Source organism: Choloepus didactylus, chromosome 4, assembly GCF_015220235.1.
Source record: "Choloepus didactylus isolate mChoDid1 chromosome 4, mChoDid1.pri, whole genome shotgun sequence".
NCBI classification, from domain to species: Eukaryota; Metazoa; Chordata; class Mammalia; order Pilosa; family Megalonychidae; genus Choloepus; species Choloepus didactylus.
Genome location: NC_051310.1, coordinates 102248666 through 102273978, shown reverse-complemented (window position 1 = coordinate 102273978; position 25313 = coordinate 102248666). Strand labels below are relative to the sequence as shown.

General features: G+C 37.0%; 1 protein-coding gene across 2 annotated transcripts in view; it reads right to left on the bottom strand.

Annotated features, from left to right (window-relative positions):
* Positions 1–710: 710 nt before the first annotated feature.
* The window catches only part of HMG20A (high mobility group 20A), a 71805-nt gene continuing 47202 nt past the window's right edge, over positions 711–25313 (bottom strand). Inside the window, exons 3-11 of one of the 2 annotated variants that reach the window (XM_037833335.1) lie at positions 20280–20427; positions 18383–18595; positions 15558–15690; positions 14545–14576; positions 11452–11523; positions 7860–7935; positions 6939–7154; positions 6045–6187; positions 711–3122 (exon numbers count right to left, since the gene is read on the bottom strand). In XM_037833335.1, the coding sequence (XP_037689263.1) occupies positions 6051–6187; positions 6939–7154; positions 7860–7935; positions 11452–11523; positions 14545–14576; positions 15558–15690; positions 18383–18595; positions 20280–20427 (1027 nt within the window). In that variant the 3' untranslated portion in view covers positions 711–3122; positions 6045–6050. The remainder of the gene's footprint in view (positions 3123–6044; positions 6188–6938; positions 7155–7859; positions 7936–11451; positions 11524–14544; positions 14577–15557; positions 15691–18382; positions 18596–20279; positions 20428–25313) is intronic. The other variant, XM_037833336.1, reaches the window with a different exon arrangement.

Sequence of the window (25313 nt, the reverse complement as noted above, 5' to 3'; positions counted from 1 at the left end):
CTATCTTGAAAATTCTTTTCTATGACAGACACACTTCTTATTTAAGCTACTCTGGATTTCTGTTAAATGTAGCCAAACCCAATCCTGAGATACCTCATTAATTCTTGGCATTCATATAACAAACATTTCATATCCTCCAAAGCATGGTCAATTCTGTTAGCTAAATTTACCCTTCTAACAACAGTTTAAGACAGCTGAGATATGTGTTATGTCAGATAACTGGAGTGAAACAAAGCAATAGTTAACCCATGCTATACAACTGGCTACTTGGGAGAGCAGCAGGCTTTGGAAGCCAGGTTACTTTTACCTCTAAGATTTTAAAAGCATGATGGAAATAGGTGACAAATTTCCCTTAAAAATGATTTTAAATGGTTAACTAGTGGTTAAAAAGCAAATATTTAACCATAACATCTCTTTTATCAAAAGATCTCCTATCAAGAGGGCTAAAGTTACTGATTTTAAAAACATCAGACTTCTTTCAAGTTGCCTCCAGAATACACTGATACATTAAAATGAATTACAACCCACTGTATTGTTATGACATATATTAAAAGAACTGAATTCTCAAACAGGTTAAGACACATTTTGAATAAGCAATTTGTAAAATGAATGTTACTGTTTTAAAGCATAACAGACTTGATGATTAATGTAGAGTTGATAAAGTCTTTAGGAATTTTTTTTCATTACAATGCAAGTAAAACTGAATCATGTGGATTTGACATAGAAAAGTTTTAATGAGGCAAATGTCAAGCAAGCATATTGACTTCTTACAAAACAAAGAAACTGTAAAAGTTTAATTACAAAAACACTTGTACAGAAAACTTGGCATTTCAACAGTTCCAAACACATGTAATACAATTTTTTTTTCTAAAATTTAACTTTGTCAGAAATAAAACACTTTGTCTCCCTTTCCTTAGTTGCTCCTTGTGTGTTTTAAAAATAATATTAAAAAAAAATCTGTAACACTGAATAGGCAACAAATTATTTCTTGAAAAGAACATTAAGTGCAAAAATCAAGCTTCTTAATGAGAACAATAATATCTAAAAATTTGTTGGGAAACATGAATTAGGTATCACACTAGTCTATAACCTCTTCTGCCACCTCATTTGCACAGAGAAGAGAGGAGGGACACACAGATCTGATCTATAGAACTTGACAGTTTTGTGGCAGCTGAATCCCAGCCACCAGTAAATTATGGGGAGCTACTGGGAGGAGCCAGCATTTCAAAAAGCAGGCTGCTTTTACTGTGAAAATAATTTCAGATTGTAGGTCTCTTGAAATCTTTTGCGTACTCCTGAACACGCACAGGTTTTAAGTCAAAGTTAGGTCTTCTATCTAGAGTGAGAAGAATGATTATCAAGTTACAGCCTCTCTGGTCACACAGTACTGCTAATGAAGCTGCTCAAAAATGAACAAACAGGGAAAACAGAGAGAAAATCATGAGGAACAAAGAGAAAAGGTGTGAGAGCATCTGGCAGGAGGAAGACATAAACTTCCAGAGCAGGTTTGGATGTCCTGCCAGACAGTGAGTTCTAGTTTGGACTTAACAGGAAAGGAGGTCTGAGAGAAGTGGCAAGAGAACAGCAGGAGAGAGAAGGAAAACAAGAAAATAGAGAAAAGCAGACAATTTGGCTAGATTTATAGCAACAGATAATGACGGATTCTTATTTTAGGAAAAGTTGCCAAGTGGTAGTTTACAGGCTTAGGTGGAAATATGCTGTGTGTTTGCATACGGTATTTTTAAAAAAAAGTTTTGTTATTGTTTTCCTGTGATCTAATAAAGAAAACACATAAGGAGATAATGAGAAGACAAGATGGTGTAGTAACATGACAGGGAGTTTTTGGCCTTCCACTTTGATTCAAGGGCATACTGTGAAAGAGGCCACACTTCCATCCATTTGTCTTTGGTGGCTGGCATGATGCCTAGACAGTGGGCTCAACATACTCTGCTTTGGTTCCAAAGATCTCAGCTGCAACCGTGTGCTCTAGAGCATTAAAGAAAATGACCCTGAGGTGAGAGTCAGAAATCCTTTTTACCTTTTCCTGTTTTTAAAAAGTCGCTTGCTAAGGAGGGAGAGGGAAGGGAAGCCTGTCATTTTCACACAGATTTAGCAGTTAAAGGCTCCAGAAGGAAGACAAAGGACATGAAAATTCTTGTCAGCTGGAGATTTTTTGAGTGTTTCCACCTACCAAAATCTGTCAGTACAAGAAGACTAGGATTCCCCAAGTTTTCGCTTATGATGAACTTTGGGATTTCTTCAATACCAAATGAGAGTTTACTCTTTCTCTTTCTCCCCTGTTTCCTCAGCAAAAATGCTTCACAAGACATTGCCAACAGATGGGAAACAGAAGAGCCTTGCTGGGACTGGGGCCACATGTATGTGTAGGAACAATGCTTATAAAACAGCAGGCAGTACCAAGAAGGAAGGAAAGAGCATTCTCCTTCAGGGCAGCAATCACAAAGCTTCAATGAGGGCTGGCACCCAGTGAGCATGTGTGGGGTAGGAAACACAGCCTTGCTCCACAGGGCACAGTCAACAAGAAGCTCCTTTTTTTTTGGAGTCACAGCAGGGCAATGATGGGAGAAGACTGGGCCTGTCCAATGAGAGAAATTCTCCTTCAGAACCCTGCTGAGCAGAGATGTATAACTTGGTGGGGGTCAAGGGAAGCACAAAATAACCCCAAAGGCATTAAACCCCCCTCCCCCAAAACAAACAACAACAGCAAAAAACACAATTAGGTAAGAAAACTGGAGCTCCACTGATAAAAGAGTCCAATCTGAATTACAACAATGGGAAGTCTTCTTTTCTGCTGCAGATGTCAGTTTCAGGGTCACCTAGTCAGCAGAATATATGCAGATCCACTTTAACAGAAATGAAAATGAAGACCTGGGAGAGTGATTTGCACACTTTCAAAGCTTCACACAAGGACGATTCCATAGGAAGCTCATATACATATTCCTTTTGCTGCTCCCTCATATGGCTTTTAACTGAGCATAATTCCTACCCAACGAGTGATCTGTACTGTCTCCCTGCCCCCATTCATTTCAAACTTCCATCGATGGCTTCTCATTCCTCACAAGTAAAACCAATTTGTACAGAACACCTTGGAGCAATAAGACCTGTGGATAACAAATAAAACAAAAGAAGACACAAAGGGTAAGCACTGCTCAGAAGAGGTTAGGGCTATGGGTTAAAAAAATGATTTATTTTCAGGAGGGTTAAGTTGAAGAACAGGATGAATGTAAATTAAAAAGCTCATTAAGGTTGCAAGCAGGTATCCTCAACTAAGATATTTTAGATAACATTTCAATGAGAAACACGGTCCTACTCCTTCCTGTTCAGCAACCACGGAGAGGTAGGAAAATTGTCAGCTGAACACAGAAAAGCAGCTAGGGGGACAAATTTGATGGGGAAAATAAGTACTCTGAATACTTTAGTCCAAAGAATGCATGGTCAATCAAAACTAATTTCCTTTATGTATAAATATAAGTGTATCTGCATGTGTAGAAATGTTTTGTGTGTGTATGGTCAATAAATTTTGTCCCATTATTAAGAGTCACGACAAAGATTTTTCCAATCCTCAATCAGTCAAATATTAGTCATTTGGTTCAACTGAAATCAAGCATCATATAGAGTTTGATAGTTTATATAAAGTGGTCACCTCTAAACATGGAATTAACCCACATCGCCTCCTCCACATCTCCTCTTTCTCTAGATACTAGTTAGCCTCAAAGAAAGATTAACAGCTGAGGTAATTCTTCCATTGTATATCTATAAAAATAAAGAATGGGCTGACAAAAAAATTAAAACATTTTAATTACTGGATTGTTATTTTTCTATTTACTTATTCATCCTAATGCTCTTATTCCAAGATTTAGTGCTTTCTACATACACATACTCTTACCCCCTTCCTTGTATCAATGTTGTAGAAACCCCACCAAATGTTTCAAAGTCCACCAAACAAGGGTTTAGATACCTGTGTTCTAGTCCTGGATTCTGTACTTATGTACTCAGGTATATTTAGGCAGGATGTGATTTTACCTCGTTGGGACTGGTCCTTCATGTGTAAAATGTTGAGATTCCTAAAGGTTCCTTCCAGCTCTAATATGCTCCTCTAAAACTTGTACACCATTAGCTTCCCTTTACTCACTGGCTCTTGAGAGTGGATGAAACCTTTGCCAAACTCATGTCAGAGTAATTAATTGTACCCCAAGTTCTGGGGACATCAGGCCTAACTGTCTGTACATATTTGTATAATGAGGCCAAGCTAGTATTAATCACAGTCTTTGTAATTCTTTCATTTGACAGTTTTGAGGGGTTTGGGAAACTATCTATTCTTAGTTATGTATGCATGGCCAGATTGTAAGAATCTGTAGTGATATAACAGTTCACCTTTTCTGGTATTTTTTTTTTTAAGGGGAAAGTATTTGCAGGCTAAAATCAAGGATAATAGTGATATTCTAGGTTTTCTAGGACATCTCAGAAAAGAGATACTATGATTTATATCCTTAAGATGGGTAAAGCTTTGGAATTGTTCTATTGGTAAAATGCCACTTTTGGCTCGATACTTGCAATACCTGCCCTATACCTATGTGAGGAGACACCAAATTATCGGTTACTGTGTTCTTTCACAATCTTCCAGTTTCTCTCAGCTCTTTCTTTTCAAGCTTACAAGAGTGCTAATTGAAAGTACTGTGTGAAAACGAGGATGATGAGCTCCTAAAAATCCCAGTCCTAGATTTACAAGCTGTTCCCTTCATAAACAGCAGCAATAATGCCACTTCTTTATTCTGCAGGGAGTCTAAACATCTCTTAGAAGTATGATTTGTTCCATCTGGCTACTCACTAGAAGGACAGTAATCCTTTCCCCATCTGAGCATGGCTGAGGCTAAAATATAATGAATCGCCTTGTACAGTTACTATCCAAGGGCATTTACCAAAAGGTTAAGGACTTCTGCCTTTGTCTCTCCTAGAAGATGTTGCCTCATTAGACAAAGAATCATAGGTTTTAAAAATTCTTATACATGTCACTCCAAGTTCAAACCATCTCAAATATTTATATATGTTATATACAAGGGAGGGTGCTCAAGAACCTGAGGGACAAATAAAGATTCAAATCCATGGCTGACCATTCTAAGGAGACTATCCTCCTGCCCACTCTTGTTTTTATATCAATATGTGGTCATTTCACCATGTGGCCCAACCCTAAGATTTCCAAACTGTTTTTACGCCTGCCAGTCAGGAATATTTTAATCAGTAGACTAAAGGGATATCAATTTTGTGGGAAGGCACACTACAGGGTACTTTATCTCTAGGAATGAGAGTGAACAAGTGCCAATTCCATTTAAGAAATGATACCTGTTGACTGACCATTAGTACTAAAAGGTTTACATGGGTAGATCTCTTTTGGAAATAAACTTTTTTGTCCTCTAAAAGGATGTAACAAACCACTAGCCCTTTGTTGAATATGCTTTTTAAAAAGTTTACTTTCTCTTCTCTTTGTTGCTTATTGAGAGTTTGGCTGTTTTTTCATCTATTAAACCAGGGCATTAACTCTTTTACTGTATAGTCCACATTAACATTTAACATACAACAGTGGTGAATGAAAAGCTTCTTACTTCTGTAGGCTTATATACAATGTATAATATTTTCAAGGGAAAAGGAAGTGATATTTATTTTGTGCTAAGTGCTGATCTGGGGGTACTCTCCTGTAAGTTTCTCATTACTCTTCAAATTCTTTGGGAAGTTAACACCCAGGAATACAGCTAAGTGACAAAGCTAGAATCCAGGTCCAGTCACAAAAAACAGGCTCTTTCAATTAAACCAGGCTGAGATATTCATGAGAAAAATCTATCCTGATTCTCTTTTTTTCTAACATTATTCACTACATTTAGAAACCATGCAATAGGAATCGTGGTCAAGTCTCCAACTCATTTGTTTAATGAAATTCCAGGGTCTTGGTAGCATTGATAAAGTCTAATGCCGTCTTATTCTTGATGATGTGCTGGCCTATAAATAACCTCGTATCATCAAGCACTCACCATTCCCTAACGATCAAGCCTGTTCACAACTTCTCGAACTGTAGCTATGAAGTTTTCATTGTCTTGTGGATTAGCTAAAATAATACTGTGCAGTCTGTTCATATATGAATCAATGGTATCCACTGTAGGTATCTCTCCACTTCCTTAAGTGAGATAAGAAGACAGAGTTAAGAAAATCTCCCCATTCAGTTTAATCAGAAAAATTAGGTGAGTTATCAGCAAAAGAAATTGTGACTCTGATGTGGCCTGTGCCATAGACAGTATTTTAATTTTAGGAGACTTTTAGACCTCAAAGAAATAAAATTAATACATATACTCTAAATATACAGATGGACTATATAATTGTTATATAGTATATATGAGTACATGCATATAACAAACATAGGTTAAGACAGAGACTCTCGCGGTTTTCTGCTATGACTATCCTCAAAAATGAAACAGTATGCAGAAATACTAGTCTGTTCGCCTCTTCCTTTCCATTAAAATAAAAACAAATACAAAGCAAATAAATATACATATACAAGAGAAAGTGCTCTATTCAGGATTTATTATTCAGTCTTTACTGTTCTGAATATCAGGTTAAGCTTAATAGAAAGGAAAGAATCATTAAAATTTAAATGAAGAAAAATTTAAATGACCAGAGAGCCTCAAATTTTGGATGATTTTAGTCAGTACACATTCTCATACATGACTCATAGAAGACTGAGCAGGGTGGGGGTGGGGGGCTGAGGGGTAGGGTGGGGGTGGGAATCCTGATTTTATTGACTTTCCTCTTGGGGGAAATTTAAGCTTCACCCCTCCTCCCCCCACCACAAACAGTACCCCCACCTCCATCCACCCTCTCACCCCCCCATACCTCCTGTTACTGAAAACACTCAGGCAAGCTGACATTACCAGGCAAGGGCATGCTGGCAAAGCTGCTGGTCAACACTTGCCGCAGGGTCTCCAAGTGCTGCTGTAAGACTGTGTTGCGGCTTCGCTCCTGGATCACATCCACCTCCAGCTTCTCCACTGCTGTGCGCATACTCTCCACGTGCTTTTGCAGGGCTGCATTTCTTTCCTCAAACTCCATGTTAGATTTGCGAAGCTGGCGGAGCTCTGCCTCCCGAGCTGAGGATACAACACCCCATAGAACACCTGCAGCACTAGGAGGAGTCTCAGAGGAACCCCAATGACTCTTGAAAGGAGGTTCTGCTCAGCTGCCTCTAATTAGAATTGTTTAGCTACCCCACCTCATCTCCCTATTCTCATTATGGCATTCCAGATAGTAATTCCAGCAACAAAACGCCTAGCTCCCCAGAGTTATTTTAATTCTTAAAGCTGATCACATTCTATACATAAGACTGCAAAGAAGAGTTGCAACCCCCTAAGTATTAAAGCAGTTCTTGTTTGTTTGTTTGTTCATCCTTTTCAAAACTAAGAAGCTTGAAAGTTTTTGCAGAGGGAAACACAGTTGTGGGTCCCCATCTTCACTGCAATGGAATTAGCTTTGCTCTTACATTTTAGGCTCCTATGTAAGCTTTCATTTGTACAAAGAGTTCCATGGCTAAAAGTACGAAAACAATTGAATTAGTGTTTTATATTTATTCCCTTGGATCCAGATACCAAAGCAGCTTTGACAACACTGGCTAGCTTTCCCTCATGATCCTTGAGTAGCTAACTTTAATCAGAGTGAAATAAAAGCAGTTATTCTGCCTTCCAGACTAGCCCTAAAGAGGGATATCACTACCATCACTTTTGAGCAATGAATTCCTCCTGAGAACCAAATCCCTTGTCACAGACCTAAGGTATACTAAAAGATACTTCAGTAATCACCTTTGCTGTGGTTCAGGAATTCCTCTGTAAATATAGGGATGTCAAAAACAGACCGTTCCTTTACCTCTGTTTCTTTCTGTAAATCAAGAGTAACAAAAACAGTTAATTCTTAAATAGAAGCTAAATTAAATCATAATACTTGAAGGCATAATGTCTTCCTTAAAGAAACAGTAGGCTGAGCAGGAATCAATACAGGTGAGGCTGTGAGGAAAATACATTCACCTTTTTTCAGTGGAATTGAACTTTTAAAGAGCTCAAGCAGGCAAAGTAATCAGTTCTCTCAGATATAAAACTGCTGTGCAGTGAAAGAACTTAAAAAAAAAAAACCTTCATAAACTTCCTTAATGGAGAATTTGGAAACCATTTCTTAGCTCTGTGCTTTGAATAGTCAACAGTAATACAGTTCTGAAAACTGGTGAGGTAGGAATTCAGAAAGGGAATTTCTAGGTGTTTTTTTTCAGTTGCTTCTGTTGGCTATGCTCTCTGAGATACAACTATCCAACCTAAATTTACAGAGTGGACAATAAGAATTTTAAGTGGAGATCTGCCAGCCATGGGCAATAATAATGGGACTTCACTGGTACTTCTACTTATTTCCCAGGGACACTATACTTGGGGCTCTTTTAGACTTTCTTCAGACACAGAAACAAGCAAGCAAGCAAGCAAGCAAACAGACAAAACCAAGAAGCAAGAAATCACCAGGTTCTAAAAATGAGAAAGTCAAGGACTGTAAGAGAGAGGAGAGAATAAAGCCTGAAATTAATTCATCAATAAGCCATTAAAAATTAAAGTCCCAAAAAAAACCCAATACTGTAAAACATATTCCACAATGATCTTTAAGAATAAATTAAATATTTTTAAGATGTTTTAGCTGCCATTTCTATAATGAATTTGAAGTGCAAATCATTATGACTATAAATTATAAGCTTCTTAGCATGGTATTTAAAATCCTACACAATATTAAGATGGTAAAGAGGACAGTGGGAAATAAGTATTGAAGAAATTGTTAGTAAAATCTTAAAATTCTAAAACCTCTATAATACAAAGAATAGTAAAAAACATCTAGAAATCATTCCTACAAAAATAAGGTTAAAGCCAGAGATAGCATATATTTCCCTATTTGTACTACCCCTAGTCTTTTTTTTTTTTTTTTACAAAACAAATCGTACATTCGATTGTTCACAGTACCATTACATAGTTGTACATTCATCACCTAAATCAATCCCTGACACCTTCATTAGCACACACACAAAAATAACAAGAACAATAATTAAAGTGAAAAAGAGCAATTGAAGTAAAAAAGAACACTGGGTACCTTTGTCTGTTTGTTTGTTTGTTTCCTTCCCCTATTTTTCTACTCATCCATCCATAAACTAGACAAAGTGGAGTGTGGTCCTTATGGCTTTCCCAATCCCATTGTCAACCCTCATAAGCTACATTTTTATACAATTGTCTTCGAGATTCATGGGTTCTGGGTTGTAGTTTGATAGTTTCAGGTATCCACCAGCTACCCCAATTCTTTAGAACCCAAAAAGGGTTGTCTAAATTGTGCGTAAGAGTGCCCACCAGAGTGACCTCTCGGCTCCTTTTGGAATCTCTCTGCTACTGAAGCTTATTTCATTTCCTTTCACATCCCCCTTTTGGTCAAGAAGATGTTCTCCGTCCCATGATGCCAGGTCTACATTCCTCCCCAGGAGTCATATTCCACGTTGCCAGGGAGATTCACTCCCCTGGGTGTCTGATCCCACGTAGGGGGGAGGGCAGTGATTTCACCTTTCAAGTTGGCTTAGCTAGAGAGAGAGTACCCCTACTCTTTTATCTTTGAACACTTAGAACACTTTATTTTTAAATAAAAAGTCAAATATGATTTGGTGCCTGGTAGAAAAGCTAAGTGGTTAACAGCCTATGAAGGAATTCCGATAGCCAAGTTCCTGTTTTCATACTGGTATCTGCCTTGTTAGCAGGCTGGGCTTGTGTGAACTGCTCGCCAATGGTAGCTGATCAAGATGGACATCTAAGACAGAAGTCTGAAAAACTGAGTATTTACTTAGAGTACTTAATTTTTACCCTACCTTTTTCTTCTTAAGGAAAGTGAGTTTCCCTGAACAATTTAAAAATAAACAACAAATTTATCATCAAGAAGTTCCATTTTCAACATGCAAAACTCTACCTCAAGCCAGTTCAATGAGAACTCTTATGTATGGGCAAGAAAGGCCAGTTCTAAAAAGGACCTTAAACACATTCCATAGTGGCTTTCTCTTGACTCTGCTGGCTTACGACATGGTTTAAGTCTATTACCGAGCTGCTGCAGGAAAACAGAAAACATAATCCCAATATATACAAGGCCTAATAAAGCATGCATAAGACCACAAATGACTTAGAATAAAAGTCTTATGATTTTATCATCCCACCCTGTTTAGTATCTTATTTAATCGCACAGGCTTTTGTGAGATCAGGTTTCTAGCCATAAGTCTAACCATTTGCCAGCTAGGATGGGTAGATGAGGATGTTTGGCTCTCAGCATGGTACCAACAGCCTCTCCAAGGATAGCAGGCCTTGATTCCCCTCAGCTACCTAAGGTATCTTCTGTTTCTGCTTTGGCAGAGCAGTTCAAACGAAACTATGTAAGGGCAGAGGACAGCACACCACAGGTGTAATAACACACTGCCCCTTGGTACAGATTTTAGAGTGCAAAATAAGATACATTAAAGCAATTAAATGAAACTGCTCAGTCTCCATAAGGCAACAGAGCAATTCTATTTAACAGAGAAGTGGTAATAAAAACCATCAGCACTCTTCCATTACTGAGTACATTACTAGGCATAAAGAGGATCCTCCTGGGGGCTTGGATATACTTAAGCTTCTCTAAGGATTGCTCAAGGGATTAAAATCATATGGATTTGATTACCTCTTCATTGAAAGGGTTTAATTTGTTCAGGCTGAGTGTCATTTTGTCATTTCTTATAAATGAAAGGAGAAACAAAATTATTGTTTTTATCTTAGTCCTCCTGAGAGCAACCCTAGCTGACTCCTGGGTCCAGTGGGCTGGCTTTTGATTTGAGAGAAGCAAGAATACTCTTCACTTTAGATTTTCATGCTATATTTTGAGTGGGGGTAAAAGAACAGAGGTCCTTTAAAACTGAACATATTTTGTTGTGATCTAGGCACAGGCTAGAATTTCATGGAGTTTGATACGCTTATCTCAAGTGCCCTTTACTTCAGGGACCGCTCTTAATATTGTGCACAGGCTGAAGTGCTCCATTGCTGTGCAGAATGGCTTTCAGGTCAGCAGCATTTCTATAGCTCTAGCACACACTCTCCAGTACCAGCCTTGGTAACAGAATCTTAGGAATCCAAGTTTCTCATATAGGAATACAATAGTTTTCTTTACATAAACCAGTTTCTAACTGACAACAAATTCTGATGACATCTCAGGCAACTGGGCCCTTTTTAACTTTCAATACTTTAGTTTATTCTGTTTATTGTAGTATGTGCTGCCAAAAATGCCAGACTGGGGTACAGAAGGCCTTGGATTTCAGCCACACTGCTTCCTCTAACTAATTCAACAAATGATTTTGGATAAGTTCTTTACCATTAGATAAGTCATGTTCCTCACCAGCAAAATGAGAGGGCAGGTTGAGAGGATCTCTGAGGTCTTGGTAGTCTAAGATGAATTCAAAGATTATTCTGTTACATTTCTCATTTTACTCCTCATAAGATAAGTAAAGGGAAATAAGCATGTATTCATGATGTTTCAAGCACCTTGCAAAATACTAGGTCTTACATGAACTTACCCAAATGTTCAAGACATTTTATTCCTCCTGGGATGGTCTCTCCCCAACCCCAATCCACACAGGATCTATGTCATACGTAAGGCCTGATTCAGTTCCTCCTTCTTCATGGGGCCTCCCGGGCTGCTTTTCAGCCCACAGAACTCTTATTTTTCTTAATTCCCATTTAACTAAAATGTTATATGCTAGGAAATCACTGTGTAACTATGTTTAAAAACTATAAAAATAGTTCTTTTATGTTGCAATTGTTTTGAAATTACCTAGTTTACAAAAGATATTAATCAATGCAAAATAAAAAAAGATAAAGCGAGGGACTTTAATTGGGTCAAAAATCTTACTTAGCTTTTCCTCAATGTGGGCATACCAACAGAGATTCTCATGTGGCTCAGTAAGAAAAATGGCTTCTCTCTTTATGTATCAAAACCAGGTAAAAAAATTCCACATACAGTTTGGTCAGCAAAATCCACAGTGATGAAATCAATCAGTGATTAATTAGCCTACTGTACATTTTTGAGAAACTACTGCTGGCTTCCCACCTACCCACCCCACCCCCTTTTAAAAAAACAAAAAAACAAAACACATGTCTAATCCTGAAACAGAAATCACACAGAGATCCACTGTTTTTTATAAATCATATAAATTACAGAAATTTCTATGACTAAACAATGTATATTCACAAAAAGCTTCATTTCTCAAATCAACATCAGTAACTTCTGTTGACTGACTAAATCTACTAAATCTTTCTGACTGCAACTATTTCAACTTTACTGAAGACAAAAATTCCACATATGGTTTGGTTAGCAAAATCCACAGTGATGAAATTAATAAGTGATTAATTAGAAAATGTGAGACCTAATGTTTTAGATTACTGTCCAAATTCTCTTTTGTAACCATTAAGGACAGAGAAGCCATAAAGGAAGTATGAAAATTTTGTGATATTGGTAGGTGGACACACAGACAAAAGGAGGGAGAAATAATTAATTTAAATAATTATATGAATACCTGGTGATATGGAAAATTTGCAACATTATTCAATTATGATTTAAAATATGGAGTATACATACAAAGTTCTTAAGCAAAAACTATTCATAACATCTCATTTTAACTACAGCATGCAAATGTCATATATAACTACATTTAAATAGGATTTATCTGAAGAATAAAACACTAATAATTAACATACTTCTCATACATCTTGATAATTCATGAGTGGTAATAAGTGTATCTGACTTCTGAATATGAATCTTTTCTCTGTGTTCTGAAGGTAACCAAAACCAAATAAGGTATGAGAACTACAATCCCAATATAAATAAGTTATTATTTTGAAGAAATGATTTCCTTGATTTAGTAAAAAACTAAAAACAAGCAAATTATTCAGGAGGTTGGGAGAGCAAAGATCCAATTTTTTGCTTATTTTCTATGATATCTTTATGTTTCTTCCTTCTTAAGGCATGCTGAAGATGTAACAAACATTTGTTTAAAAAAGACATTGAATTAATTTAAATAAAAGAGGTGTTCATGTCCAAGATAATTTTTATAATTAGAGTTTGTTTTTACTTCTCATGTGGCTAAGAAAAATGGCTTCTCTCTTTATGTATCAAAACCAGGTAAAGCTGTCATGAAAGCAAATGGATCTGTAAGAAGCATCCTGGTATAAGTACTTCACTTCAAAAAGTATTTATGGAATATCTTCTCCATGCAAGGGCATCATGCTAGGTGGTACAGGGTTGGATAAAAAGATGAAAACTAGACTGGGCATGCCTTCAAAGAGACTACGATCCAAGAATGTGAATAATAGAAGCACTCAAATAATCTTAACAGCAGGCCAAATCAGCAAAGTGCATAAGAGGAGTATAGAAAGCTGTGACAGTTAAATGATAAGGCTTGAAGGAGGAAACGGAATTGAAATCTCATTTGAAGGATGACTAGAAATCTGAGAAAAATAGGAGGAAGGGTGAATGGAAGAAATGTATGAGGGAGAAAAATTGTTCTTGTGAAGGGGACAATATGAGCACAGGCATAAGGAAGAGAAGGGCTGTGCATCTGGAGGATCATGAGCAGTCAAGATTTTTAAGTACATAAGATACATAGGAGACTAAGGAAGTTAAGGTATCTGGAATGGAAAATTGGAACTTAATTATGGAAGACCCTGATTGCTGAGTTTGAATGTGATTTAGTAAGCAATGGAGCATCATTGAGAGTTTTAAAACATGGAATTACCACAAATTTTATATGTTTTACAACCTTATATTAACCATAGGTTACCTATATATATATTTGAAGCTCTCTATGCAGCATGGTCAACACAGGTTGACCATACATACACAGGAACACAGTGTGTATGTGTCTTATCTACATAGTTGAACCAAATGGGGATGATAAGGCCAGTAAAAAAATATGTGCCAAGGAGGTGAGAAAATAGGAAAGGGGTATTAAGAACTGAGATATTCTCACTTGTATTCTCTCCACACTGTAGTTAAATAGATCAATTTAATGAAATGCTGGATTTCCTAAATAACAACCTTGTGAGAGTCAGACTATGGTATTAGATAAAATATGGTCAAGTTATAGCTTTCAGTCAGTCCTCATTCCTATACCTCATTCCGAATTCAAGCCATCTTTGGTATTAAAAGCCAATAAAATTATTGGACCACAGGAAAGGATTGGGGTTAGGCACTGTAGTTCAAGGACAGACTCATGGCATAAGGGTCTCCCATATGCTAAGAATGCCTAAACTAAAAGCAACTCAACAATATGAATTACTGGATAGGGAATTCTCTTTCATTCATAAAAGGAAATAAAATCTAATAGCATTTAAAACAGCAATATTATGACACACACACATGCACATGCACACATATATATATAAAATCTGTAGACAGAAGGCTAATTACCTCATGATCATGAATGGCCTGTCGGGCTGCATCTAAAAATATGAAAGAATAAAAGAACATTCAATTGAAAAACAGAACAAAACAATAACAAAACCCAAGTGTGTGACTGTGGCAAACTAGAAAAACTGCCAGTATATGCAGGCTCTCACAACATGCTATTTTCCTTCATGGTTTTATTAATCAGGCAGTCAACAAAACTTAAGGGGAACCCTATACCTTTAGAGTACACAATTAGGTACAAGAGAAATAGCAGACACAGTTCTTTCCTTTGAGGGGAATAGGGTAGGAGAGTGGACAGGAAACACATACCAAAGGCCGTTTGTGCAAAATTACAGTTTTAGCAGGCTAAATGCCAAAGTATGAGGAAGTAACAGCCAAGGAATGGACAGACTAGTTGTGGGTGGGGCTTCTTTGGCAGTGTTTCCTGAAGAAGGAGAGCTTGAAGCAATACTCAGAAGGCTGTGATTACAATTTTAACAGAGAACAAAAGATCCATGAAGGCAGGGATCTTTTCTATCTTGTTCACTCTTGTATCCTCAATGCCTAGAAGAGAGCTTGATATGTAATAGGAGATGCTTAATATATATTTTTTAAATGTAAACATACATGAATGAATGAAAAAAGATGATCACTGAAGGCTGGGAGAAATGGAAAATGAAAGGCTTAGAGGTACTAAAGTAAGGCAGTTATGTTGTTTAATAGACAGACTTGCCTAGAGGGAGAGAAATGCTGAACTTGGAATTAGAGAAAAAAGTGGGGCGGGGAAGGCGGCAAACTAACAAGGGTCTTGGAGCACAAGCTAAACAGCTGATCTGGATCTGGAAACCCAAACGAAATTTGTAAAATAAGAGCAATGTGATTTTAATGACATTCTGAGGTGTTGCTTATAAATGAATATAAAATAATACAAGATGACAGAGAGATGTCTTTTATACCTTACCACTCTAATAGTTGGCTTTGTGACTCTCCATCATACACATCAAACTATATAAACATTTGGTTCTGGTTGATACCTTGCCTATGAGATTTGCCTTTCTGACGGTCCTGGGTTTTCCTACTGAAGACCTTGTAGGCTTCAGTCTTCTGATACTGCTCCAGTTCCTTCATGTAACGTTCTTTATCTCTATCTGCTTCATCAAGGTAGCGCTATGAAAGAAGTATGGAATTATTTTCAAGAAACAGAGATTTAGGTACAATATCAATGACCTAATTGAAGAAAAGAGGATGAGGAGAACATGGAAAGAAAAGTGGACAGGCAATAGGCTTTAAGGGAGACTCAAGAAAACAAGACTCATATGAATAGAATAAAATATCTCTTAATTATAAAACTTATACATGATTCTGACATTTTGGACTATTTATTGCCTTTTCTAACTTAATAAGTTCAATTGAGACCTTTCTCATAAGAAATTCACAAAGAAGAAGATCATAGTTATTCCTCTAACCCTATAGATAGAACTCTACATGGCCACTAGAGTCCTTACGAGGTCTGAACACCATTTAGGCACACTTAATCTTCCCAGGGGAAGGAATGGAATATTCCTTTGTTTCTCCATCCCAACCCATTCTGAGGGAATGAGCTCATGTCTCAGTTGGCCTTTTAAAAGCTGAGTGGAGCACTAAAGCTTGGGAGACAGAAAGAACATAAAAAGGAATGACCTCATCCTATGGACCCCAAATGGACTACTCTGAAAGGGTCTACATGCTTTGATTGCTTTGTTGTATTAATTATTTAAACATAGTTCATTGATCTACCAGGATTATTTTGTTTAATGCCTTGCTCTTTTCATTCCTCAATCAAGTATAAGAAATTATGTATAAAAATACTGGTTGAACACAAACAATAGTGAGAAATTATGTTAAAACTTCATCCCATACAAGAGGTAGATGTAAAGGGTAGCCAAATGGCCAAATTCTGGGACAATTTGAGCACCAAAATAATTAAAGACAATAACAAATTATAAGCCATTGGAAAAGACAGAAATCCATGACCATATCAACAAAAACTAGATAAATAAATAAACATATAAATATATAAATGGGGGTAGGGGAGGGCCCTTGCTGGAGTTCGAAAATCATCATTTTGTAACCATCGTGGTAAAGACTGGATCAGGCAAGAATCATCAATGGATGCTAAATATAAGAGAGAAACCTTAATGTGCAGCAGATTATTTGCATGTTCTTAAAATGTCTCCCCAGAGATTGCTTATTAATTATAAGGGGGAGAGAAAATTTTACTGGGTGATCAAATTAACATTACCAAAGAGGAACAAATGGACATCGTATGCCTCCCTGTGAAGGACACAATGCCACCTATGTAGTATGCTGACCAAGAATGCATAACCGCAATTTAATCATGAGAAAACATCAAATATGAAATAAGGAAAGTTCCAATACAAGAAAAAGGGAATTACATTATTAAAAAATATCAATGTTATAACAAGCAAAGAAAGGCTGTGGAAATATCCCACATTAAAGGACGCTAAAGAGACTTCATTAAATATAATACCTGATCTAGACTGGAATCTTTAGTGGAGGGCAAAAAATGTTATAAAGGAATGATGTTAGGTCAACTGATAAAATTGAAACATGGATTGCAGCCTAAATAAAAGTATTGTATTAATACGAATTTATGAAACTGATAACTGTACTGTAGTTATATAAGAGAATATCTCTATTCAGAAATACACACTGAAATATTTAGGGGTAAAGGGCCATGATGTATGTAACTAGCTTTTAAATGATTCAGAAAAAAAATTATGTGTTTGTACATGTGTCTGTACGTATGAACGGGAGAAGGAGAGAGAAAGAAAGAGAGAGAGAGAGCATGAGTGCATGTACAAATGTAGAAATGGGACAAAATGTGTTAACAATGTCCGATTTTATATTTGAAGCTTTTTGTACATTTGAAATCATTTTCAAATAAAAATTAACAAAACAAAACAAACCTTGTCCTACCTAGGTAACAGTGGTTATACCTAGAGATAACTACTGTTACTTTCACTTTTTTCTTTATACACTTCGGTATTGTCTGAAAAAAATGTAAACAGTGAGCACGTAATAATTCTGAAATAAAATAAAAAAGAAAAGAATAACCTAGCACATGCAGCTCACAATCCCTGCATATAGTGCAGCCAAAACAATGGACAATATATACTGCTTTCTAGTAGCTTGCTACCGTAAACATGGAGCTTCAAGTTGCAACTTAATCTGACATCTTTGAAAATTTCTGAATTCAATGAATTCTCAGGAGAGTATTTTTCACTTTGGTTTAAAGAGGAGTCTATCTGGAATCCTTTTTAAATAAGAGGATTTAACAGTGCAAGATATTAAAGAAATATTGGTATCTTTCAGATGCTGAAAGATTCCAATAGTTTAAATTTGCCAGAACTAAAGTAAAAAAATAGTAAGATAAAATTTTTTCCTTAAACAAAAATCTTATGTGAACTGCAGAATTTTATCAAATGACTTTTTGGCATTTTCTCATTTATGACTTTTTTTCATTTAACTCAGCGGAATAAATTATGTTGCTAGAATTCTTACTATTGAACCACTTAAAAAAAATCTTACTTGAACTCTCAGCATATAAATCAAGTAAGAGTGGAGCTTCTGGTTGTGGGAGTCCTAAGTCACTCCTATTCACACCCCTGTAGAAGACCCCAGAACAGTTTAAAAACCACTGTGCTAGAGTAGAGAAAGAGCTATCAAGGACCCTGCTACTCTGGTCTCCTAGGCACTACTGTGACAAAACTGGAGAATCAACCATCTTTGCTTTTCTGACAGAAGTTATTTTTGAGATACCAAAACCAAGCAAAAGATCAAGAATTTGAACAATAACCTGTTTTTCCTCAGGAGGCAGTTTACTCCATTCATTGCCCAACATCTTTGTGATTTCTGGAAATGGGACCTCTGGTCTCTTTGCTCGAAGTTGTTCTCGACGCTCGTTCATGAATCGAACATATCCTGTAAGGGGTGATTTTGGTGCATTGCTGTCTCGAAGAGGTTTCTTCCTCTTCCTTCCTTTGGACCAACCTCCTCGTTTACTTCTTTGCTACAAAACAAAAAATTGAAAAACCAAAACCAAACAACAAAAAAATCCAAAACAATACAGCAACAAACATCAACAAACAGAACAGGATGATAACTGTATTTTCCTACCAATAAGGCCCCGGATGTTCAAATCCCTCCAAATCTGTCATAGGCACAGATGACTACAAAGCAGTTTTCAAGAAGGAACTCCAGACTGTTCACCTGCAGACCCTTTTATGCACTGCACTGCAAAGTTACACTCAGGGGCTATTTTAGTGTAATCCCAACAATGAGAAAAAGTGATGCCATGATCATGGAAGTTCTGGCCTTCATATGCAATTAACAGGTACTGATTCTTGGTGGAGAATATTCTGAATGAGAAATGCAGGAGCACACACAGCACTGTACCATAGAAACATTCACTGTTAAGAGTAGATCAGAACAAGATGTTGTCACATGGACTAGGCAAAAAAAAAAGGAGACAAGTTGTAGCATAGGGATTAAAAATAATTTGGGAAGGGTGTTTCTCATGGATACCAAACACCAGTTTAGTTTTCTTAGCAGATAGTATACAGATTTTTACTTACTATCTAAGCTTTAGAAAAAGTTCAGTAAGTATAATATATCCAAAATCAAGACTAGTCCCTTGGGGCTTGATGATTTGTTCTTTAAAATGTATATTTTATAATATACATTATATGTCATTAGTTAAATCAAAAGAGTAAACCACTTCTAAAAAAGCTAAAAAAACTCTTGAATATGAATTTTTATGTTTTATCACAGCCCTTTTCCTTCTTTCTTTTAAATAAGATACGAGGTACATCATTTTTGCTTCATAATTTTACAAATACACACAGCTGTTCAGTTAATAATGTTTTATGGATATAAGAATCCTTATTTCAGGGAAAAGAAAATAAAATGTGACAAAAATCTAAATATTAATTATAGTTTAAGTACTGTACTCCAAATATATATAAAATAGCCCAATAATTCACCACTCAGCAAATAGAGTATTTGGTATCAGTTTTTTTAAACCGAGTAACATTAAATCTACTCAGGATTTTAAGATGTTTAAGAAACTTCAAGGATTCATTATAATCTTTAAGAACACTAACAGAACAGATGGAAAAATCAGCTCTTAAAATAAGAAAAAAGACAAAAATCAATGGTAAGAGATACTCTTTCCTGGCTAAAAAAAAAAAGTGCCTTAAAACACAGACAGTGTAAGTGGTCACTTGTAAGGAGCACAAAGTCCAAGAAGGACATGACTGCCGTGGCCCATATGGAACTTATGTGTGAGTTAGAGAAAAGTGCTCCCTATGGGAGGGTGAATGACTTGGCAAGCTGTGTGAATCCTTTGGGCTACAGGGCTTGGTGAGCAGAATGTAGCCTTGGACAAGGGCATGTGGCTATCTCATCAATTTCTTATTTAATTAAATCATTCACTCATTCAAAAAGCATTGTTGAACACCTAATACGAGGTAGGCAGAAATTTCTTAGGCAGGGGAGAGGGGAAGAGCCTACTTGTCTCTATGTCACTACAATCAATGATATTAATATGGAAAATAGAAATATAAAACAAAATTGTGCAAGAGTCAGCCCAAGAATGTAAGAAAAGGTGATGATGAACCCCTTGACCAACTCCTTTGCTGACTGCTTCTTTAGAAGCTTCAGAGGCCAGTAACAGGAGGAGGTATTTAGCTTACCTCATCTTCATGTCTCTGTTCATTAACTTCTGCTGTATTTGAAGAATCATTCTGAAGCAACTGACCTTGAGAGAGATCCTCCACAAATTCTGAATTGTTGGTGGATGTTGTGACTCCACTACTATAAGGAATCTCTGGGTGGGTTAACCTGAAGAATGACAGGCAGAAGTGCAAATTTCACTATCAACAGCATCAAAAACTCCTCCTGTTTGCCAAGATTCAAAACAAATTTCACTGCTAGCAAAAGCACATGCCAGTCCTTGAATTCCTCCACTCATCTGTGTAAATGTAAACAAATACTCCATAGAAGTTAGAGTGTTAAAAATTGTTTTTCAGTGCTTGAATGAACCAGGTCAGTTTCATGAAGAAGTTTCCTACCAAAAGCAACTATAATTTCTTCCAAAAAAATTACCTCTCTCCTCAACACAGACAGCATGTTTTAGCTCTCAGCATGCAACAGTCTGACTTTTATATGCTACGTTTCATGTATCTCCAATGTAAAAGAAAGGAAAATACTACTAATAGAAAAGAATAGGAATCAGAGTTATAGAGGCAGTTTGCATACTCATTATAAAAGAGAGAGTTCTTGAAGGGCATTATCTTTTATAGTCTACCCCATAGGCTAGAACTTCTTGGATTATAGGGTTTACTAACAACCAAGTCATCTAAGAACAGTATTATTAATTTAAAAGTTGAGGTATAAAATGTTAAGAAATCAGACTAATACACTTCTTTTCTGCTCCCACCATTCTGTTCCAGATGAGTAAGCAAACCAGACCTCACCTTTCTGAAAAGTAGACACAAGAAGTATAGATGATGGCAGGGCCATAGACTGACTTAACCCATAACACGTAGATAAAAGAATAGAAGAAAAGGTAACATTACATGCCAGGGAGGGTTTTTTTTTTGGAGTGGGGGTGGGGAAAGGGGGGAAAGTAGTGGGGAAGGTAAGGGTGGAGGAAGATGAATAAGAGAGTAATATACAGTCACTTTTCAGAAAGAATTCATACCCATATGGTTATGGGCAAATAATTAGAATGCAATATAAGTACTAAAATAGAGGTCTGTAAAAAGTGCCATAAAGGTAAGGTAGAGGATGTAATTAATTTTATATGTAAGGAGAGGATGTTAACAAAGATTTCACAGAGGAGGTGGTGAAAGATGAATAGGTGGCCATCAGGTAAACAACATCATTCCATTTTGAAAGAACTGGGAATAGCAGGAGAAAGGGAGACCAATAAGAAGGCTATTGAAATAGACTGAGACACAAGGTCATGGACTAAGGCAACAGCAAGCAGGGTGGAGAATAGGGGATAGTGAGCTAAGAGATACATAAGAGGTAGAATCGAGTGGACTTAATGACTGATTTAATACAAATAGTGAACAGTCACTAAATGGGAAAATAGAAGAGTCGGGTAGACCTGAGGTTTCCTGAATGGGTGATTATGTACTATTTTTTTTTAAAAAGCATACATCCATATTCCAATTTTTTCCATTGACCCAAAAATGTCTTTTTGGGCATTTTCTCCTCCATCATTAGATATAGCTTATGATCATCTATTACATTTAATTGTCACTGTCTCTTTAGTCTTTTTTCAAACCGTGGTAACATATATATAATATAAAATTTCCTGTCAGAACCACTCCCAAGCATACAATTCAGGGGCATTAATCACATTCACAATGTTGTGCTACCATCACCACCATTCATTAGTGAAATGTTTCCACCGCCCCAGAGACCCTGTGCCCATGACACATTAACTCCCCATTCCCCTATCCCTGGTAACTCGACTTTCTGTCTCTATGAATCTGCACAGTCTAGTTATTTCATTTAAGTGGAATCATACAATATCTGTCCTTTTGTGTCTGGCTGATTTCACTCAACACGATGTCTTCAAGGCTTATCCATGCTATGGTATATATCAGAGCTTCATTCCTTTTTATGGCTAATATTTCATTGTTAGTATATTCCACATTTTATTTATCCAATCACCTGCTGATGTATATTTGGGTTACTTCCACTTTTGGCTATTGTGAGTAACGCTGCTATGAACACTGGTATACAAATATCTGTTAAGTCCCTTCTTTCAATTCTTTTGGGCCCATAGCTCAAAATTGCTGGGTCCTATGGTAATTCTATGTTAACTTTTTCAGGAATTACCAAACTGTTTTCCATAGTGGCTGCACCATTTTAATTATGTACTCTTAACCAAGGGAAGAGAAGGGAATGTGTGCATGAAAGAGAGAGACAGATGGACAATGAATAAGTGAGCTTTCTTGGTGGAGATGTCCCACAGACAACTGGAAACATGCCCTGAGAGAACAGGAGTGAAGACAGATTTGAGAGGTATCAGCCCATGGAAGTCATGGGAAGTGCTAGATATTCTCCAGAGAGAAACAGTGAGAAGAAAAATTAGGATAGAACTCTGTTGGAACAGTATCATTTTAGGAACAAGAGTCAGAAAAGCTGAGAAAGGAGACTGAGGAGGGCATTAAAAGAATTAAGAGATAATACTACTGAAGCAGCCAAGCAGGAAGACTTAAAAAGTGGATGTGAACCAAGTAAAAAGTTGCAGATGTCAAAAAAGATCAGTTAAAAAAAAAAAGTACTTGCTAAATTTGAAGACTGGAAGGTTACTGGCAATCTTAGCATAGTTTTAGTAGAATTACAGTGGATTGAGAAATGAATGGGAGTAGATACAGACTGTCCTGGGAATGAAACAAATCATATTTTTCTGACCCCCTTCTAGAAAAAATAGATAATTTTAAGCAGAAGGTTCTTACATTTTTAAGGTCCTTTCAAAAAGGTAAGGAAGAGAAGCTATGAAATCAGTGCCAATCACATTCTCTAAAAAAGGTGCTATCAGAGATCCAGTTTGATCTCAGCAGCTTTGGTTTCCAAATATTTCAATCATTTTGGATATTGCAGGCAACTTTTTCTTTCACTGTCATTCTCATTTCAATTGGGCCACCCATTTTTAAGTTACCAACTCTTATACATTCTTATTTCAGTAAAATGTGAGAATTAGGTTTGGGAAAGTACCAATCCTATGAATCCCTGACTGAAGAGGATGAGGGTGAAAAGGCAGTAGTCAAAGGTGTCAGATGCCATAGAGATGACAAGTTGGATATAGACAGGAAAGAAGAGGCTCTTTTGTAACTGTGAATGAATCATCTATGCTCCAAGCTAAAGCCAACAACACTTACATTTGTGTGCTGGATCCCACACCCTCTTGCCTACTCAAGGACATTTCAGCAATTCTGCCCTTTTTCTGGCATCATCAATTCTTTCCTCTCTACAGGATCGATCTCACCAGCATACAAACGAGATATTATCCTGGTCTTAAAACAAAACAAAACACAAAACATTCTCACTTTATCTCACTTCTCCTTCTAGTTAATGTTTTCATTTTTCTTCTTTCCTTCATAACACAACTTGAAAGAACTGTTTATACTCACTGACTTCAATTTCTCTCTTCCTATTCTCTCTTAAACCCATTCCAAAGGAGATCTGGGCCCCCAACTTTTGTCAAGGTCACTAATGACCTTGCTAAATCCAATGGACATTTCTCAGCTCTCATTTTACCTGATCTACCAGATTTGACAGTTGATATCTCCCTCTTCCTTGAAATACTTTCTTTTCTTGGTTTCCAGGACCCCATACTCCTCTGGTTTTCCTGCCATAATTTTAGTTACTCCCTTCAGTCCTCTTTGCTGGTTCCTTCTCTTCTATCTGACTTCTCAACGCTGGAGTATCCCAGAGCTCAGTCATTAGACCACTTCTTTTTTCTAGCTATTTAGTACTCATTTCTTTGGTAATCTCATCCAGTCTCATGGCTTTAACTGTAAACTTACATGCTGATGACTCCCAAGTTTCTCTTTCTGGCCTAGACCTTATATCAAACTATCTATTTGACATCTCTATAACTGGATGCCTAATAAACATCTCAAGTTTAAAATTGCTGAAACTGAACTTATAAAATTCTCTCCCCTACCTTTGCAGTTTTCCCCATCTAAGTTAATAGCAATTCCATCCCTCCAGTTACTTACGCCAAAACTTCGGAGTTGTCTTTGACTATTTTTTTCTCCTTTCTCACATTACTTATCTTCCAGGAAAATACTGTTTGGTTTTCCTTTAAAGTATATCTAGAAGTCTTCACTTCTCACAAACCCCCTCCCTCCATTCTCATTCTCTTTGAAACCCACACCGGTGAGGATTTTGCCCCCAACTACTCCACCAAAAATACTCGTCAGAGTCACCAGTGATGTTCTGCAGGTCATCATCTTTCTTTTCAAGAACCTCCTAATGGGTCTCCTTGCTCCAATCCCTGCTCCCCTCATTCTATTTTCAACACAGCAGTCAGAGGTATCCTATTAAAACGTAAGTCAGAGCATATCACTCTGCTCAAAATCCTCCAATGTTTTCCCACCTCATTCTAAGTGCTTGCTCTGACCTATAAGGTCCAATGTGATCTAGTCTCTTGTTACTCAAAGGACAGGCCTCAAACCCAGCAACACTGGCATCACCTGGGAGCTTTTTAGCAACGTAAACTCTATGACCCTACCTTAGACCTTCCTCAACAGAATCTGCATTTTAGTATGATCTCCAGGCAATTTATATGCACATTAATGTTTGAGAAGCACTGATAAAGCCCTCCATTTCCCCTCCCACTTATATAAGCTGAGTCAGCCAGACTGACCCACCTGGCTATTTCTATGCCAAGGCAGAAACACTCAGGCCTCAAGGCTTTTGCATTTGCTGCTCCTTTTGCCTGGAATAATCTTTCCCCCAGAAAACTGCATGCTAGCCACCTTACTTCCTTCAGGTTTTTATTCAAGTCACTTTCTCATTGAATCAAGCCTTTCTAGCCACCCTCTCTAAACTCTTCCTAGCTTTATTTTTTTAATCCATAGTTCTTGTCACTCTCTAATATAGTAGGTATTTTACTTATTTATCCTGTTTATTGTCTGACTTCTCCAGTAGAAACTGAGATCCACAGGGGCTGGGATGTTTGTTTTGATCGTTTCATGACT